The sequence below is a fragment of the Dendrobium catenatum genome, unplaced genomic scaffold, assembly GCF_001605985.2.
Source record: "Dendrobium catenatum unplaced genomic scaffold, ASM160598v2 fragScaff_scaffold_659, whole genome shotgun sequence".
Taxonomy (NCBI): Eukaryota; Viridiplantae; Streptophyta; class Magnoliopsida; order Asparagales; family Orchidaceae; genus Dendrobium; species Dendrobium catenatum.
This window is the reverse complement of record NW_021319121.1, coordinates 1,562,899-1,582,932: the sequence shown is the minus strand read 5'-3', so window position 1 is coordinate 1,582,932 and position 20,034 is coordinate 1,562,899. Positions and strand designations below refer to the sequence as shown.

The following is a 20,034-nucleotide window of genomic DNA, read 5'->3' as shown; positions in this document are numbered from 1 at the left end:
AACAAAAAGATCGATTCACCTTGAGGATCAACCCTCTCTCTACGAATCTAGGCTGAGCGGAGGAAGATCTTCCATACTAGAAATGAAGTGACAACTAGGAAGGACGAGCCGAGGATCTTAGTTGTTGGGAAGGTTGTCGTAGTTGGAGGAGGCACGAAGCGTCCGATGAGGGACCACGTGGTCCTTGGTCGTTGAAGCTCAATGGTCCCTACAAGGCAAATACACGATCCAGTTGATGTAGTGTTCGACGGTGACGTCGTATTCCCAATCCGGTTCGTAGAAAGGGGAGAGGAAAATGTCGATCTCCCCTTGCTCGTTGTATGCGAAATCGTGGTTGACCTCAGGATCGGCCATGCACTGTAAGCATGGGGATGAGGGAGCACGAGAAGGAAGACCAAAGAGAGAAGAAGGGTGGAGAGGGGAGAAGGTTGGGTCGTGGACTTGGGAGGAGATGGGGGTCACGGTTTGGGAGGGAGAGAGGGGAGAGGGTGAGGTTAATTTGTGGATGGAATAAATCTGAAGTTTAATTTCAGATTCTTGATAAGAAAGAAGGAAAGATTTAATTTCAAATTCAGATTTCAAAAATTGAAATTAAAATCTGAGAGGGCAAGGCATTAATGAGGTATTAAGTGGTGATTAGGTGGCAATTGGGGGAGTTTTGTTAAACTAATATTTTGTGATTTTGTACTTTAGGACATGATTTTATTGCATCTACTTTCTTATTTTCCACTATTTTCATATATAATTTAGATGTTTTTATTGTAAGGTACAATGTTGTTATTATTTTCCTGCTAAAACCCTTAATTTTTCATTTACGCAATTCTGTGTTCGTGAGGCTTACGCCTCAGACCGCCTCGCCTCACGGACGAAAACCGCCTCGAGGCGTAGTTACGCAATTTTAAACCTTGTGATGGCCTACTTATCTACTCCTTATTTTAGCTTCTTCTAGTTATTTTATGTTTAATGTTGGTTCTTCCATGGTCCGCTCCTTTTTGTGTCCCATGAATGTCATTGGTTAAATAGTTCCTACAATTTGACTTGATCATACTGCAATTGTTCCTACCTTGCCTATTGCTCCCACTTTTTCCTTTGTTGTTACCCTAAGGGGCAAGGATTTTTTGCAGTCAGATTTGTCTATCAGATTTTCTTTTTCTTTTAGCTTGACTCAGATTATGTTAGAGATAAATCACTCGCTATTATCATGATAAATCCATTTTCATTTTTTTGAGGCTGAGATTTATGATACGGTTACTCCATTTACTTATATTTTGGTTAGTAAAATTGCCTTTATCTACCCATATCTACCCAATTTTGGAGATTATTTATTTTTTTAATGTCTAATTTACAGATAATTGGTGATTTCTCTACTAGTCTTCTTGATTGTCTTCACGTGCTCATTAAACTATCATTGGAAGCATATTTGACTTTTTCTGATGTCTTATATTACGTGAATGGCCTCCCGATGCATATGTTGAAGTGATCTCTATACTTTGTTACATTTGAGAAGCCTTCTATTACCCTAGTATGAGTTATTTTCTTTCATCTATGTTCAATTAATTAATGCATACTATATTCATTGGGATTTATTATTGGCAAATAATTACAGCTAGATACTGCTATCTCCATCTCTTCCGAGTTTATGCAGCCGATATTCTTGTTGGAATAGTCATTTCTACTCATTGGGGCTACAGAGATATGGTTTGACACATCAACATGTATTTCTTGGCAAGTATTGGAATTTGAGGGTTTATCCTCATATCATTGTCCTACAAATTTTTTGTTATGAATATGTTGATCTCTTTTAAGTCTCATATGGAATAACAAAAAATATTTTATAGAAGTCCTATTATTTAGGATAGTTTTATTGATCATGTTATGGAAACATAAGATTTGTGGTAAATATTAATGATCAAATTGAACCTACCAACTTGCCAAAAGTTGTTTCTTTAGTCTTGCCTCACGCGGAATGTTTCCATGCTCTAGAACTTACTCTAGCCTCATATTTTGAATTTGCGCCTCCCTTAGTTGCTGTTGATTTCATGGATGTCAGTATTCCTCTTGCTCCCCCATCTTTGGTATCTTCATATATGATTGTCAGGCCTGTTGTACTTCAAGAGCCATTTTTGGGAAATCTATTTGTCAGTCTATTGAGGTCCCTCAGTTATTTCTACTCACATTCCTCTCTATGATACTACTACTATATTCCCAATGGTAGCAATAGTGTTTTGATGTAGAGGTTGTAGACGCTTCAAGCTTTGTTTAGCCACAAGAGTCCATCAAAAATTTATCTGGTTTAGTGGATAATGTTCTAATTTATTTTTAATCCAACTGGCACAAATTTAAAATTTTTTTCCTTCATTCTTCCAGGTTTACATGATTTCATGCTAGATGTAATACCTCTCCTAATGTCTTAGGCATTCTTGACTTAACTGGTGTTTGAATGTGTGCTTGCTACTCTTCTTTTGGATAAATATTTCTCCCACCTTTTATGCTGTATTGATCCAATGTAATTTTTTCTTTGCCTTTTTTTGGGCTGGCAGTTCTTTATAACTGCTATTTTATGTAACCTTTTCAGTGATAGGTAATGAAATTCCGTTGCTTAATTTTTTTTTTTAATTTTAGGATGCTTGAAAGAATTCCTTATTTTATTTCTATGTTATTGCATATATTGTATTTTTTTTTAAACTTATTTTGTTTTCGATTGCCAGCTAGTAATTCACTCTCTCAATTATTTTTAAGGGAGGAATTCTAAATATCCTCCAACTTTATTTTGCATTACAATTTGGCCACTAATATTTTAAAAATGATAAAAAATGTTTGTGTTTTAAAATATTATAATAGTTTAATTATTTCTCATAAAAAGTATCAAATATGTAATGATAGAACATTTCATGTTAAATATCTATGACAAAACAAAGATTAGTATAGTCATTTAACAAATAAACTATCATTTGACCCATGATTTGCAAGCCCCATGGCATATTGGATTAACATCCCATGATTTCCAAGTCACATGAAATTTTTTTTAAGGGAAAATTTTATAAGGTGGTAGTGAGACCTGCAATGCTTTATGGCACAAAATATTGGCCATTAAAAGAAAAGCGTAAAATTAAGTTTAAGTGTTGCAGTGATGAGGATGATCGGGTGGATGAGTGGCTATATACTTAGATATAGAATGCAAAATGAGTATATATGTGAAAAGATTGGAGCAGCTCCAGTGGTAGATAAGATTAGAGACTCACTTTAGATGGTTTGTTCACATAAACATCATCTTTCTAGTGGCTCGGTTATGATTGTAGATGTATTAGATTTGACCTATATTAAAAAAGGTAGAGGTAGACATAAAAAAAATTTGGTTAAAAGAATAAAAAATTAATTTAAAAAAACCATAAAAAAATTTGCTTAGAAAGTATTATAAATGACACTTTTATTAAATTTAAATAAGAATTGACTCTTAATATGACACAGTGGAGAAAAATATTCATGTAGCCGACCCCACGTACGGGGATAAGGGCTTTATGTTTTTGTTGTTGTGATATGCTTTATTAAAAATATAATGATAAGTTTATTAGTTTAATATATACTTTATGAAAAATATAGTGATAAGTTTATTAGTTTAATGATTTAATTACTATATGACCTTTTGATTTATCACTTATATTACTATCATATAATTGGTAATTTTCATGAGAAATGATCAAACTGTCATCAAAATAAAAAAGATAATGATTTTTCTATCATTTTTTAAATATTATTGGCCAAATTATAAAATTAAATATTTTTTATGATATTTAATTTTTATTTTTATGTATTCGCTTTTTATTTATATGTTGTTCAGGTAATAGTCCAATTTATATCATATATTATCTTACTATTTCATCCACTTGGAGTAGTGGAATGCAAATTGTACATCAAATTAAATGAAAATTAATTTCACTACATTTATGTTATTATTTTCAAAGCGCTAAAAGTAACACAATGCACAATGGCTCTTTTTTATTTCATTGAGCTAAGAACAAAACGAAGCGGCACTTTAACTTAAAGCGTTCATTGGTTTTAGACCGTATATGAATAAATTATGTGCATACAATAATTATTTAATTAGCTAAAACTACATAAATTAATATTTTATTAGCAGTTAAAATGATATATTCCATAATAGTAATTTTCAATTAATAAAAGGCTATATATATATAATGAAGTAACATAAGAATACTTAAAAATCAAGGACATAATCGTGACATTGACTTATCGGATAGAGACTGATACAAAGGCAGTGTAAAGTGAGGGAAAGTATTAGGATGTGGCATCAAGAACTATTTTGGAAAAGAAGCTTGTATGTGAGAAGATTCTAGTGCCGACAGCAAAACTAGTGAAAATGGTATGAGAACTAGCGAGGGAGTGAGAGTAAGGAGAAAGAACTACCAATAAGTGATTAGCTCTAGCAAGGTAGAAAGGAGAACCAATGTTTATGAAAAATAGTGAGAAGCAAATGGTCGTGCTTAGTTACTATGGCAGATGCTGGACTGAATTATGAAATTTGAACGAGGTTTTTGCTCTAAGCAGGATCCATGCACTCAACACTTTGATGCAACACGACAAACAGGTGTGACATATCTGCTTTGCTATGAGTTTTTGATTCACAGTTAGTGATGCACAAGCCAGCACATTGCTTTGCTTCATTCCTAAATCTGGCTTCAAAATAAACTTCAATTTATTTTTCATCTTATCAGATAAATAGTTTTATATATCTAACCAAATAGCTTATTGTAAATAGAAAAAAATTCAATGCATTCCTATAGTAGATGCATTCTAGATGCATTTCAAACTAAGAATCATTTTGATTTAAAAGTTAAGACAGCAATTAGCCTTTAAACTTTTATTTTAGAACTAGATTATTGTGTTTTTGCTTCCTTCATTAGAGCACTCTACATTCATGAGCAAATTCAAACAAAGTGGATAACAGAGGTGATAGAAAGTTGCAGAGATTTTGAAAAGCATGTTAAACTAATTTGAATCTTTTTGGATTGAAACGGAGGGAAAAAAATAAATATGTGCAGCCTGCTCATGAGAATGGAGAAGATCTTGGGAAGCTCACCTGGAAAGATGAATTTCTTCTGAAAGATTGGAGGAAGTGTTTGCAAATGGAATTTTAGGACTTCATAGGTCCATTGCCCGATAAAATACAAAAATAGATTAGTTCCCGGTGACAGCTCAATCAATCTCCACAAGGATTGAGGATGGTGAAACTCTTGGACAAGTGTAAAGCATTTATGATTTATGGATTATTTTGCTTAATATTATTCAGAAAAAAGCTTTCTTAAGATAGCAATATGATTGATTAGTTTTTTGAAATAATTATTGTAATTTAAATAGCATTCTATTCAAGTGTTATGAAGATTAATTTAATCTGAGCATGTGGTGGGATTAAGGCTTGTTGTTGCTGTTGTTGTAGGTAATGTTATGTAGGTTACTCTAATCTTGAAGGTAGAAACTGATCAAAAGTCCTATAATGGTGTTTAGATAACATCAAATGACACGTTTGCTAACTATGGGATTACAATAACCTTCATATATATGGGGAAGAAAAACTGGGGAAAGCAGGTTACTTATGCTTTGTTTAAGACTGATAAACTGCTTTGTTTAAGACTGATAAACTGGTTGCACCTTGCTTTGGGTCCTATTGGTTCTGGCTTTATCTAGGAAAACAACTCAACCTCTTTGTTAAACAGTTTATGGGGGACCAAAAATATTGCCTAAAACTAAGCTGGTTCTATGGTCCTGGCAATGCACTTTTGTGAGTGACAATTTGTAGGAAACTTCATAACTCATAATACCAAAAGGTTGAAACTTCCAACAAGCAATTCAGTATTACTTAGCACATAACAAACTTGAAACTTCTTGAAACTAGAATTTTGAAAGCAACTACACAACACGCTGGTCATTAGTACTTTAATAGCTTAGGGTTGAACCCACAAAAACAAACTGCTCTGATAAAAAACTATTTAATCATCCTTGTGGAGATCCGTGGAGAGCTCACTGGCAGGTAATTGCTATCTCTCGCATTTTCTCAGCACCAAGCAGCCCTCAGTTCCATTTGTATCTTCGTTTTCCAATCTTTCATGAGAAATTCTGTGGCGCGGATATGCTTTCTCAACATCTTCCCATTCACGTGAGCATATTTGCTTCTCCATCAACTTCATTACGGATTATTGATCCAAATTAAACTAATATGATTTTTGTAATATTTGTACCTTTATTCTTCTTCGTCCATTCTCAGATCCATTGAAATTTACTCCTGATTTTATGGTTGAGTTCTTTCATGGAGGATATTTGAACTTGAAATATCTAGTTTGTTAATTATTGCTTTTGGAAGGTTACTGCTGTCTTTTACTTGCTTTTGATTCATTTCGAGGAAAGGTCCTCTAAGAAAGCTAGAATAAGATTGGCTTTGACATGCTAATTAGTCATTTCATTTCATCATTTGTTGTTTGTTGTCTAATGTTAAATAAGAAGATTTTGTTCTTTGCCTATCGCCAGGGAGACTACACAGAGCGTTCAATGGGATTGTCATCAGCAAATATTGCTAACGAAGGGATCCAATTTTGTATTTTTGACTCAAGAAGGGGGCAGCATGAAGGTCAAGAGCTTGACAAGATATTGTTCTTTTATCCGTCCGAGTGCCCCTACTCATCACAGCTATCTGTAATTGGACTTTGTGAAGGAATAATTACATTTACAAGGTCTGTATGATATTTTGTTAATGCTAATGCACCCACACTATGATTGGAAGTTCCTTTTTTTACCTTTTCAAAACATCTTAGCTATTCAAGCTTGAGTAACACATCCACTGCAGTATGCAATAATCTACTTCAACACTCAAAACTTAAGAAATTGATTCAATGATAATGGTTCCTTGTCGGTGTTCTTTTTTTTTTTTTTTTTTTTTTTTTTTTAGCTGCTGTTGATGGTTCAATGGTTTGCATCTGATTTTAATTACCCTGATTAAAACTATGGTTTCATGCATTTGAACCTCATTTTGTATGCTTGGAATCACATACCTAAGTCCAACATGAGCTCAACCCTTTTGTATGGTCAAAACATCTTTTGATGGTGGGAAAGAAGAAGGAACTTTGGGTACATTGGTTGGGCAAATCTACATATACAATTTAAATCTAGAGAGCATTCAATTGATCTCCCAAATAATTTCTATTCATTTATTTATCAATTTCAATATAAAATACAAATCTTCAATCTGTATTTACAAATATAGGGTTACAAGAAAAAAACTAATTAATTCAAATTCAAAATTTCAAAGTCTTATCCGAAAATCAATATAATCATTACAAAATATTGATATTCAAGCCTATTGTTATCCAAAGTGGACGATTAAATCTAATGATATAATTCTAATAGTAATAAGAGAAATTTGACTTAAATAAAAAACCTAAAAAGTCATGAAAGTGGGGTTTAGTTCAACTCTTTTTGTAGCCGTCGGCGCATTTTGAATATGATCTGTTTCGAATTAATTAGCTGAATTGTGTTGTATCAATCTACCACTCACTTTGTAAAGATCTCTGGTCATGAAGGCTTCAGGTGGAAGCCATAGAGGGGGCATTGCATAGTTTCATATGTGGCCTGAAGATCCTTGAGAAATAGTGAAGGATATGATTGAGGTAGCAACACTAAAACAGTTGCAATAGTCATTCTTAATGGTGTTTTTCCATGTTTGGTGATCAGCTAGTTCCATTTGAAGCACAACTTAATTGCTGAAAAACCTACAAACAAGAGCATAAGCTTGAGACCATCTTGAGCTGACAACAGAAGCTTGATCATGAAAATTGCATTAGTAATCAAATCAATGATACATCAAGGGGGACCCACCTTGTGGGACCCAGGGAAGCTATTATTCATTATGTGAGGAGGAGGAATGAAGCTATTTAATTGTTTAGGAATTTTTCCTAAAATATATTTAATTATTTAGGAAGGTTTCCTAAATTATATTTAATTTGTATAGGAAGGTTTCCTAAATTATGTTTATTTGTTTAGGAAGGTTTCCTAATTTTTTTTGTTTAGGAAGATTTTCTAAATTATATTTAATTATTTAGGAAAGTTTCATGAATTATATTTAAACTGTTTAAGAAGGTTTCCTAAATTATATTTAAACTATTTAGGAAGGTTCTATTTAAGTTATGGTTATTGTGTTCTAGGGTTATTTAAGGGGGAGTTGTCTAGGGTTTTAGGATCATGCTATTGATGAGTTTTGTGAGTGTTTGCTGTCCACTGTTTTGTGAGGGATTCTAGCGATGTCTAAAATTTGGGAGAGAAGGTCCTCCTCTTAAAAGAGGACCATTTTATCTTGCTTGTTCATATTTGGTTTCTTATCAATAAAAATCTGCGGTTTGCTGAATTTTTCTTTATTTGTTGGCTGTTTTTGATACCAATGCATAGTAATCAATAGATATATTAAGCACAACACCTAGAAGTCTCACATCATAGGAGTAAGACATTTGGGTAATTGATTCCATGATGATGCAGAGTTTGCAAAGTTTATCATTGCAAACTCTGTTTAAAATTGCGCAATAAGAGGCACGCCTTGAGGCGCGCCTCTGCGCAATTTGACCCAAAACCGCCTCGAGGCTTACGCAATTCCTCTCCTGGCAGAGGCGTACGCCTCACTTGAACTGAGGCGCGCCTCAGAGGCGCAATTGCGCAATTCTGGCTGAGGCGTACGCCTCAAATATATGCTTAGTATCACTCAGTATATGCTCGGTACCGCTCAGTATATGCTCGGTATAGCTAGGTATTTGCTCGGTACTGCTAGGTACATGCTCGGTACCGCTCAGTATATGCTCGGTACATGCTCGGTACCGCTCAATATATGCTCGGTACAGCTAGGTATTTGCTCGGTACTGCTAGGTACATGCTCGGTACTGCTAAGTACCGCTAGGTACATGCTCGGTACTGCTAAGGAACATGCTCGGTACCACTCAGTATCTTCCCATAAAAACAACTTACGAACTTCAAAAACAAATAGAACTTCAAAATTACTCTTACAATAAAATTTTGTTCTGGGGGCGCTGCCCCCGGAAACTCTTGCAGGGGTGCTGCCCCTTGACCCCGCGACAGTTCGGCATATTGTTCTATTCATCATCTTTAGTAATAGTTGTTAGTGTTAGTCTACTTGTTCATGAGTGCATGCTTTGATTGGAAGACATTGGACTCTATAGGAGAGGAGGAAGGGGTGAGAAGATTCCCTTGAAGACCCATTTAGTGATGGGACATGATTGGATTATATATGTTCTTTCTTAATTGTACTTTGGGAGTTTTGATAGACTAATATTTTGTGGTTTTGTACTTTGGGGCATGATTTTATTGCATTTATTTTCTTACTTTCCCCTAATTTTAATTGTCATTTAGATGTTTTTATTGTATGATAGAATCTTACTATTTTTTACTTGCTGAAACCCTTAAATTCTCATTTACGCAATTCTTCATCGGTGAGGCTTACGCCTCGCCTCACGGACGTAAAACGCCTCGAGGCTTATTTACGCAATTTAAAACCTTGATTGCAAATAGTCAAATAGTGAACAACATAAGGGACATGGATCAATTCAAAGCATAAATTACTATGATCTTGATAATAATCATGAAACTTAGCATTATCACTGAGACCATCATTATTATAAGCCATTGACATTTTTTTATCACCTTGATCCTTATGCAAATGTTCATGCAAACATATAAATGATGCAGGTGTGTAGTATATATTCATGACTTCATTCGGTATTAAGTTCTAATTCACATTTTTTTTCATCAAGTAGTGCTCTAATTGATATAAAAGACGATCATTTTCTTCAATATCTTCATTGGGTTCTGCCATAAATTTTGGACTAGATGCTGATTTAGGTATATTTGTAGGATTGGTTGTTCACTTATCAGCACATGCCTTCTGTTCTTTTTTGCGTTTTAGAAATGATTAATGAATGCTTTTCAAACAAATGATGTTTCAATTTGAGTAGCTATCTTGTGGACATCATTTAAAGTTTGTTGTAATGGAATTCCATATGTTACCAAGGGGTTTGAGATAATTCCCTAAGTTATTGCAGGAGTTTCATGGTAGCACGGTTGGAGGACATTCAGGAGCTCACCTACAGCCGGCTATCAGCAGAACTATATTGGGTGGGGATGCGCCGCGATGTAGAGGATTGGGTAGCGAGATGTGATGTGTGCTAGAGGCACAAATACTTGGCCATGACACCGGGAGCGTTACTACAGCCGCTAGCTCTACCAGAGAGGGTGTGGGAGGAGGTGACGGTGGATTTCATCGAGGGGTTGCCATGTTCAGAGGGATTTTTATGATAATGGTAGTAATGGATCATTTGAGCAAATATACACACTTCATCCCTTTGAAACACCCTTACATTATGGTCTCTATGGCTACTATTTTTATACGAGAGGTGGTGCGCTTGTATGGATTTCCATAATCCATTGTATCAGATAGGGACAAGGTGTTTCTTAGCCACTTCTAAAAGGAGTTGTTTCATTTACAGGTGATAGTCTTGAAGAGAAGCACAACATACCATCTCCCATACAAAAGTGGTCAACAGAAATGTAGAGACCTATTTGAGATGCTTTGTATCCGGCATTCCGAAGAGTTGGTCAAAGAGGATTGCGTGGGTAGAATATTGGTACAATACCTCGTATCATTCAACAATAAAGACCACTCCTTTCAGGATTCTCTATGGGAGAGATCCACCCCATCTAATTCATTATGGGCAGAGCACTACATTTGTGTCCAACATTGAGCAGTACTTAGAGGAGATGGACATGGTATTATCTGAGCTAAAGAGATATTTGTTGAGAGCCCAACATATCATAAAAAGGAAGCCTGATGAGCACATGAGAGAAGTAAACTTCGAGCCAGGAGATATGGTTTACTTAAAATTAAGGCTCTACAGATAGAAAACACTAGTCAGAAAGAGGAATGAGAAATTATCCCTGCTGTACTTTGGGCCTTATGAGGTTATTGAGTGTATTGGACTAGTAGCCTATCAACTGAGGCTACCACCTTCATCAGCTTTGCACCCAGTTTTTCATGTCTCATAGCTAAGGAAGGCGATATGAGAGCATACATCATCTTCTCTAGCCTCGATTTTGATAGAGGACATGGAGGTCATTTTAGAACTCCTGGAAGTAGCGAGTGTGCGTAGAGGGGAGATAGGGGGCACATGAGGTGCTAATCAAGTGGAAGGATCTGCTAGAGCATGATGCCACGTGGGAGCCATACTAGATAATCAGGAGATAATTCCCTACCTTCCACCTTGAGGACAAGGTACATTTTGGGGAGTGGAGTATTGATATAGGAGAGGGCAGTAGGGATTCGTCTCTCCTTATGGGGCCCCATTAAATCTATCATTACATATGTAAAAAGAAGGATTGAGAAATTAATGAGAGGGATTTGAATTCAAAATAGGGAGTGAATTAAGTAAAGATGGTTGTTTTGGGGGAATTAAGGAGGCTTATTTTAGGGCTGATTCTAGGGTTTTTGGGGGATTATTGAGAGCTTCCTAGCGGCATCTAGGAGAGCTGGGAGATCCAATCTGCCTCTCGAATAATAGATCAATTGTATCTTGCTTGCTTTTGAAGAATAAATCCAAAAAACATCCATTGTCTTGAGTTCTTATGCTTTTCTTCTCTTTGTTTTGCTATTTTCTACTTCCAATACACTTCACATTCATATAAAATACATCATTCATCTCAACCATACTATAAATTATGTGATCAAATATAAAGATATCACAGAAGAAGAAAATATGCTTCCTAAACTAGGTTAAAGGTTTAATACTTTAATTTGGTGAAATTTTGATTTACTAAATGATTTTCCATAAAAAATGACTTGCTCTCTTTGTCCTTTTCCTTCTTCCTTTCCTCCTCACCGTCACCTGTCTTCTAATCTCTCTATGACTTGCAAAATAATTTGGAATGCTATAGAGGCATGATAAAAATTTTAAAATTAAAACTAAAATTATTATTAATTTTTTTATTAAAGAAAAATTTAATAAAATTTATTGAAAAAATTACAATTACTTGGAAATTATATTTAATAAATAGTCTAATTAAAAAATAACCAAAATACCCTTATATTTAACTCCATTAACATCAATATTAAATGTTAGGAAAAAATGTCCCATTTTAAAGAATTGGGGGCTATTTTGGTCCCTCAGAAAGAATTGATGGACTGTTTTGATCACACTCTTGCATGTTATGTAATTATGTATATGTAAAGTGAAGGGGTAGTCAGGTTGTTTGGTCAAAAGGACAAATACCTTTTAGGCTTACTGAGAAAAATAATTTTGTAAAATATATTTATGAAATTTTTATTAAAAAATGGCAAATGGGACTTAAGAACATCATTCTTGTCTGCCATTTGAAAAATAGATGGGCATTTATGCCATTTGACACATGGACATGAAGAGAGTTAATGAATTTCTTAAAGTTATATTAGGAAATTTTGTTTAAAATCTCTTTATAAAATAAAAAATAATATATATTTAAATCTGTGGAAATATGATAATTTGCAGAAATTATAATTGGATGTCATAAGCCTTTTGTAAATTTTTTGGAACACTAGATAATTAAAAATATAATGAAAGTGGGTATTTTCTTTTTATACAATTACTGTAAACCATTTTAAAAGCTAAATAAATATTAAAATTTATTTTTCATGCTTATTGTTATTCAAATGATCATATTGTAATGATAACACATCATGGCTGGTGCAAGATTTTACTAGATCGTATACTGTATGTGAGAGGCTGCAGATGAGGTATTATGATAAGATTTCACATGTTGTGGAAGATTTATTCAATAAAGGCGTTGATGCTAATGGTTATTGATAGTAGTTTTCAGAGATGAGTCAGATGGGAGTGAAGGACGCAACCCTTTCATATTGATTTGCTTATGTTATTGCTATAGCTATAGGTTATGATGATGTTGTGAGTCATGTGCTCTTATGAAAGATGGGGGTTAATGGTTGGATGCAGTTGGGAGCAGCTGTGGCTTGTAGGTCGTAACTACAAATAAACAAAACATGTGTCAATGCGGGAAGTTCAGTGTCATGATGTGGGATTTGAGTGCAGAGAAGCCATGGAAAGTGGGGGAGCAACCATTGTGGATACAAACACATGCATGGTGCATGGATGAAACAAGCAACACATGTGTGAGATATGGATCCACGGAATTAGGGGCCATATGATCAGAGGCATAGGGAGAGAGAGTTATGTATTCATGTCAAGTTGTTTGACATGAAAAGATTTATTGTGAAATATATTTGGATAAAATGTGGTTTGGGTGCGAGATGAGAAATCAGAGGCATAGGGCCAGTTTTAGGAAAGGAATGCATAAACAGAAAAATGATAATTGTGAGTGTTATTATAGGAAAGAAAGGATAAAAGCAACAAAAATTGAAATGATGACTAAAATCACAGGAGATTTCCTTTGATGCTAAAATAGATTGAGGAGAAAGTTCGCATAGCAACTTGGATTTAAAGAACACTCAATTGGTTACACGAATAATCTATATCTATTCAATTATCAATTGCTAATAAAAAATATAGGCAATCAATTCCTATTTATAAAAATAGGGTTTATAAGGATAAGACTAAATACAAATACTTTAAATTCAAATATAATCTCATCTAAAATCAGATTTAATCCTAGCAAAATATTTAATGTCAAGCATATTATTGTCTAATGAGGATAATTAATCCTATTTAAGGTTTACTAAAGAAATAAGAGAAATTTGACCTAAAACAAAAGAAGAGCCTAAAAAAAGCATGAAAATAGATTTGGTGCACATCTTTTGTTGTCTTGTTTAATTCTTTTTTATTGTTCTGTAAAAATATATTCATTTTTGGGCTAACTAGTTGACTTGTGCTCCATCAGTCTTCGTGAGAGTTTTCTCATTCATGTCTTTTGTTTCTTCTCACTCATTTTATAGGGAAAACCAAAAATGCTTTCTTATGATTTTGTTGGGCAAGCACAACTCTCATTTTGGTTCTCAACAATCTAAAGTTTCTTGTGCCATCAAACTTCGCCATATCATAATTTTGCTTGTTCAGTTAATCCAAATTCCATTTACGATCTGTCGCATTTACCAGCCTATTTATATCATCTCACAAATTTCTTCTTTATATCATTACACTATGATATGTTTTTATATTTTTTTTTATTTGAGTTTGAAAAAATCCTATATATTAAAAGGGTGTTGTTTCTGTTGTTATTGACATTTCATTTACTTATTTTTCCCGAGTTTTTATCAACTAGCATTACTGGGTTATCACATCGTTCATTTGATAACAAGGCACTTAACCAATCTTTTTGTAGAATTTTTTCTCCAGAGGCTGCTTGCGAGGTCATAGAGGCAGAAAGGCACTCACATGTGTTCTATGAGGCGGAGCCTGATATATGGATGATTATGGTATATATCCATATAATGAAAGAGTGTTCCCAGTTATTTGCATTAGTGATCTCATGCTACATATATTCTAACAAATATGCTTGCCTGTTTTTTCATACCATGTGTCTGGGTTTTATAGGTTGCGGACTTTCAGAAATACTATCCCATTTTCAAATTTGGATTTGTTTGCATCTTATTTGTTTTTCTTGCTGTTGTTCAAAATATCAGAAGCATATTAATGTAAACAACTTCATTTATAAATGATTTCTGCTAAAAAAGAGGCTTATTGTATTTTTCATACTTTGTGGTCTTATTAGTCCGCTCATTGGTTGCAAAAGAAGATAATCCTTCAATCTTCAGGTGGCTTCACTGTTCACTTCTCTTAGAAGGTCCCCATTAACTTAGATTATTTCCTATTTACTATGATTTTCTAGTGCCTGTTTGGAGCAAACTTATAATGTTTTCTATACATCCAACTCCTAGGATATATGTATTTCTGGAATGTAAAGTAGATGCAGCAAATGTTCTCTACTTTAATTTCATTCTGAACCATTGTTCTGATCTGATGGCTAACAGGCTGGATTGCCCTATTGGAATGGAAAGTTCAGTTCATATTTCATCTTTTATAAATGTTAGAATTCATAGAATTTGAGAAAGGTAAAAATACCTTCTACTTATTATACAAAATTATCCCTATTTATAGATTTATACAAGATGTCTTGATAAAGAAATAAATAACGTCTAATTGATACATAATTGCCTCAATATAATCATTCCTAATTCAGCTACCCAAATATAGAAGGATATTGGCGTGATTCAAGTGAGCCTCCCACGGATTCTCATCCTGACCGTGGGATCAAATGCGAAGGGATGACTGAGATTTTGACAATAAATAGCTCTTTACATGCTTATTTTTACTTTACATGCCCTTCTACGATAATATCTATGGATTCCCAAATTTCAGCAACAGATTTAAGCTTTAGACAATTATTGCTTCATACGCAGATAAGTTCTTATGAAATACATTCAAAACAGTGCCCGTTAAAATAAGATATTTAGAACTATTTTATGCCATTCTTGTGCAAAGAAACATACTGTAAAGTAAGCTTCTTTGCGTCAACTCAAGAAAAATATGAACATAAAGAGTACATGTAATTATGTAGGAATTTTAAGGAAAAAATGTGAATTTGTAGAGTTAAACCAAATTAGGGTTTTGCGAGAGTATGGAAGACTTATTAGCCCGTTTTTTCTTTCATCTTACTCCTTCCTTACTGCTAAGGCCAAATTCTTTGAGGTTATTGGTGAAGGAAAAAAAATTAAAATATCCGAATTTCTATTTAAGATTGCATTCATGATATTGACAAATCCCCTGGTGAACTTGGCTACTGAATTTACACTCTTCTATGTTTAGAACCAATTGAATGGCTAAGGATTATGCATTTATAATACCCTGTCATTGTCATGTGATTCTCTTTATTTATGTTTATTCTTTGGATAACTGCCAATCTTTGAAACCTTTTCATTTTTTAAGATAGAGTATATGGTGAAAATACCCAAGGATATCTCCCAAAATGCCATTCATGGCAACACAAAACAGTGATATTCTTAATAGATACTAGAAATTATCAAGCTTTCATTTTTTTCACTTTATGTAATACTTCACTGCATAGATTACCTTAGTCAAGGAGCTTGAAGATGGTTTATAAAGTTCTTCAGAGTGAATTATAATGATATGATGGTGACATTAATGTGAACAGCATTTTGAGTATCATTTACTATATAAATTAGCATGTATCTTAAATGGATTCACAGAACATAAATCACGCCTTCATTTATAAAAGGTACGGCTTTGCCCTTACTTAAATCCTTTGCAATTTTGGTTTGAGTTTTCATCTAGCCTTATGTAAGTGACCTGGTTATTGCACGTGCTTTGCCTATCTTTGTGTGCTTTAATTCCCATGTTATCAAGTGCAATTTAATTGCACCATGGTACTGAAGAGAGGGGAAACAATTTGAATATTGTATACATTTCATTGCGGTTTTGCCCCTTTATTTATACCGTAGGATTCTAGATTACAATTGGTAATCTCTACCTATGAAATCTACTAATTATATTGAAAATAAAGATATTTTATAGCTTGTGCACATTTATTTTACTGAAATTAGAAATGGATTTCTGCCCCTTGAGGCCCACAAATTTCCAATAATAGACGGGAAGATTGGCAGCCAGTTTTACAATTCCATAGTTTGCCAAGTTGGCGGCTATTGCGCCAATACTTCTCAAGCTGTATAGTAGAAATTTTTCATGTCTAATTCGTAGGTAATATTTTGGAATGTGGTGCTTGGTTGTTCTTTGGTTAGGATGAAACAAATTGTTTGTGTTTGAGCATATTTGATGCTTGTTAGCCTACCTTCTAATTTTTCTTTGATGAAGTGTCTATCAATTTTTATCATTTGATTTGATCATGTTGGACTGGATTACACGTGATGTTGATGGCTGATTTGTTGTCACATCATAGCTTCATAATACCTTTTCATTTTATTCCTAACTTATCCAAGATAATTTTGATACATAATAGTTCACAAATCCTTTGGGCCATTACCAAGAAATCAATTTTGGTTCTAGATTTGGCGACCACTAATGGCTTCTTGCTTCTCTAAGTGATTATTTTATCACTTCTAAAATTGTAATAATCAGTAGGAAAGCTTTTATCTTTAAGGGGTCCAATTAGTATCAGTGTATGCTTCTAAACAAAGCATTATATTCCTTTTTGAGTCAGATTCTTTTTTCTCGTGTTGCTTTGAGGTATTTGTATGTTGCATGTTGATGCATGCAGGATTATGTATAAATTGACTTAGAATACTTGCTATATAGGTTATGTTTAGTCTTATGCGGGTAAGACAGATGAGATTTCCAGTCAATCTTTGATACATCCTTTTGTCAACTTTGGGATATTGCTCGTGTCAAAGTGCGTGACAGTAATCAATTGAAACTTTTGAGGGCTTGCATCGCAGCATATCTATGTTATTTTGTAGGTCAAGGATATATTTTCGTTTAGTGATAAATATCCTAGCCTTTTAAGGGTCACTTCTATTCTAAAGAAATATTTGAGTCTTCCTAAATCTTTGACTTCTAAATCTTTAAAATGCTGATATTTCACTATTTTTATTTCCCTCATATCATCTCCTATTATGAATATCATGTAATTCACATACATAAAAAAAAAAAAATTGTAATTCACATACATTATGAGAACTATAATTTTGCATTCATTGGATTTCCTTATAAATAGAGTGTGATCTCCTAGACTTGTTTGAATTTCATCTTTTCCGTGGCTTTGATAAATCTCTTAAACCATGCTTTTGGGATTGCTTGAGCCCTTAGAGAACTTTCTTCAACCTACATAAATGGTTAGTATTGAAATTTCTATTAAAATGTATTGGATCTTCCATAGTGACTTCTTCTTCTATTTCACTATGTAAGATTATTTATTTATTTATTTATTTATTTTTTACATTCAATTGTTGCAAGGGTCGGTTGAGGTTGACCACCAAAGATAGAAGTATTTAGATAGTGTTTAGCTTTGTGATTGGTGTAAAAGTTTCTCCATAATCCACTTTAAATGTTTGAGTGCAGCCTTTTGCCATGATTCTAACTTCATACTTTTCAAGTATTCCATTTCTATTATATCTTACTGTGTTAATATCCTTCAGCTGACTTTTGGTATATTTGAACTCCATAGCTAGGATATAATTGATGAATTTTTTTTATATCACATGTGTCAAAATTGAGATCGTCTTCACTCGATATGGAGCCAATAAGGTGTCTCAAATTTTCCATTCCTTTGAGAAAGGTTTCACAATCTAGGACCAAATATGATAATTTCTTCCATTCAATTTGAATGTCGATTGAGAGTCTTGGTACTCATGCACAACGGTTTGATCAGGACCATTTCATTGGTCCAAAACTTCTGCTATAGAAGACATTTTTCCATTAACGTAAAATGATTTTCTAACTCTGAATTAGGTGCTTGCAACGGTAGTTGGATGTGGTTTGATGTGGAGTTCAGGTGTCGAACAGTTGGTTGTGGAGGAGGACAGTACTTGGTATAGAGGATTTTGGACTTTAGGGAAAACCTTAGGAAAAAAAACTCAAACTCTGTTGCTAATGCTTGGTATCATGAAGAGAGGACAAATGATTTGAATGTTGGTATTTTATTGAGGTTTTGCCTTTTGTTTGTACAACAACACTTTATATTATAATTGATAATTACGTTGAAAATAAATGAAGATATTCACCCTTCACGCATTTATTTCCCTCAAATTCTGAGTGGGTTTTTCGTCCGTTGAGGCCCCATAGATTGCCAATAATGGATGGCTTGATGGGTGACCAGCTTTGCAATCCCACAAATAGCCAAGCTGACCACTATTTATGCCAATAAATAAATTTATTTATTTTTCTGTGACTTGTTTGTTGGTAAGATACATTCTCCTATGCTTATCAGCAATTTTTTTAATCTTTCTTATTATTATTTCTCAATTCTCATGCTCCAGAAAATTATTATGGACCTCTTTTTGCACCTTCGCTTGTTATGACATCTATATATACTTCTTTTTTCGCTATTTGAAATGAAGTGATGATGTCTCTTATCTTCAGGTTGTTGAGAAAAGTAAATATGCCGAATCTGTTTGGAGATCTGAAGCCTTGCGTGGAGTGTTAAAGGAAACACACTCCCTTTTTGTCATGTTTCATGGTTCTCTGAAAACTTTAATTGATAAACAACCAAGTGGTGAATTTGCGCGCACTCATTTGTATTACTTTTTCACTGACTATCTAACTGGTAAACCTATTTGTGACATTCTGAAAAGTTTAACTGCAAGTTCCGTCATTTCATTGATTTACTTCAATAAAGAAATTTCCTGCTTGTCTCTTTTTTTCTTCTTCTTGTTTTTAGGTGGTGGCGGGGATTTTGCAAGGCTTTTTTTTTTTTTCACTGTTGCTCCAAAGCTGATTAACTATTAGCTGATGTTTTTGAAACAGATTTTACTATTGGTAAAAAAATTCAGTTGCCTTCCTTTCGTGAATGCTTGAAGGAACGAGGAACTGTTCAAATGCTTACAATATCAAGGGATATGGCAATTGAAATTCAGGTAGAATGAATCAGTTAACATTTACAAATTATCTGTTCTTCTGGATCTTGAAAATTCTGCAAATGCTAGAGAATTTATTTTGTTTGCACTGTTTACGTGGATGGATTGAATGCTTACATATTTATGTTTCTTTTTTCATTGATTTATTTAAGCTTATACATCTTCAGTGACTTAAAGAAAAAAGCGTGAAAGCAGACTGTCATCCTTATAGATAATATGTGCTATTTCTAGTGGCAATTTGAAAGGGCATTTCCACTCAAGATGATGCAACATTAAGTTAGACTTCCGAGACTGCATTGCTGTAGAAGTTAATGATAGGAAACACTAGGATTCACAAGTGTTCCTAGCCAAAATCAGTAAACTGCAGCAGATTTATTGCTGTCCACAGCAGGAAACAGCCAAAAAACAGACAAAAACAGGAG

General features: G+C 33.9%; 1 protein-coding gene across 1 annotated transcript in view; it reads left to right on the top strand.

The window, feature by feature from the left end:
- Positions 1-1,606: 1,606 nt before the first annotated feature.
- The window catches only part of LOC110094761 (vacuolar fusion protein CCZ1 homolog), a gene marked incomplete at its 5' end in the record, with an annotated part of 33,711 nt that continues 15,283 nt past the window's right edge, over positions 1,607-20,034 (top strand). The window contains 5 exon segments of the mRNA XM_020820082.2: positions 1,607-1,725; positions 6,541-6,743; positions 14,389-14,482; positions 19,119-19,302; positions 19,503-19,612. Coding sequence (XP_020675741.1) covers positions 1,714-1,725; positions 6,541-6,743; positions 14,389-14,482; positions 19,119-19,302; positions 19,503-19,612 — 603 coding nt within the window.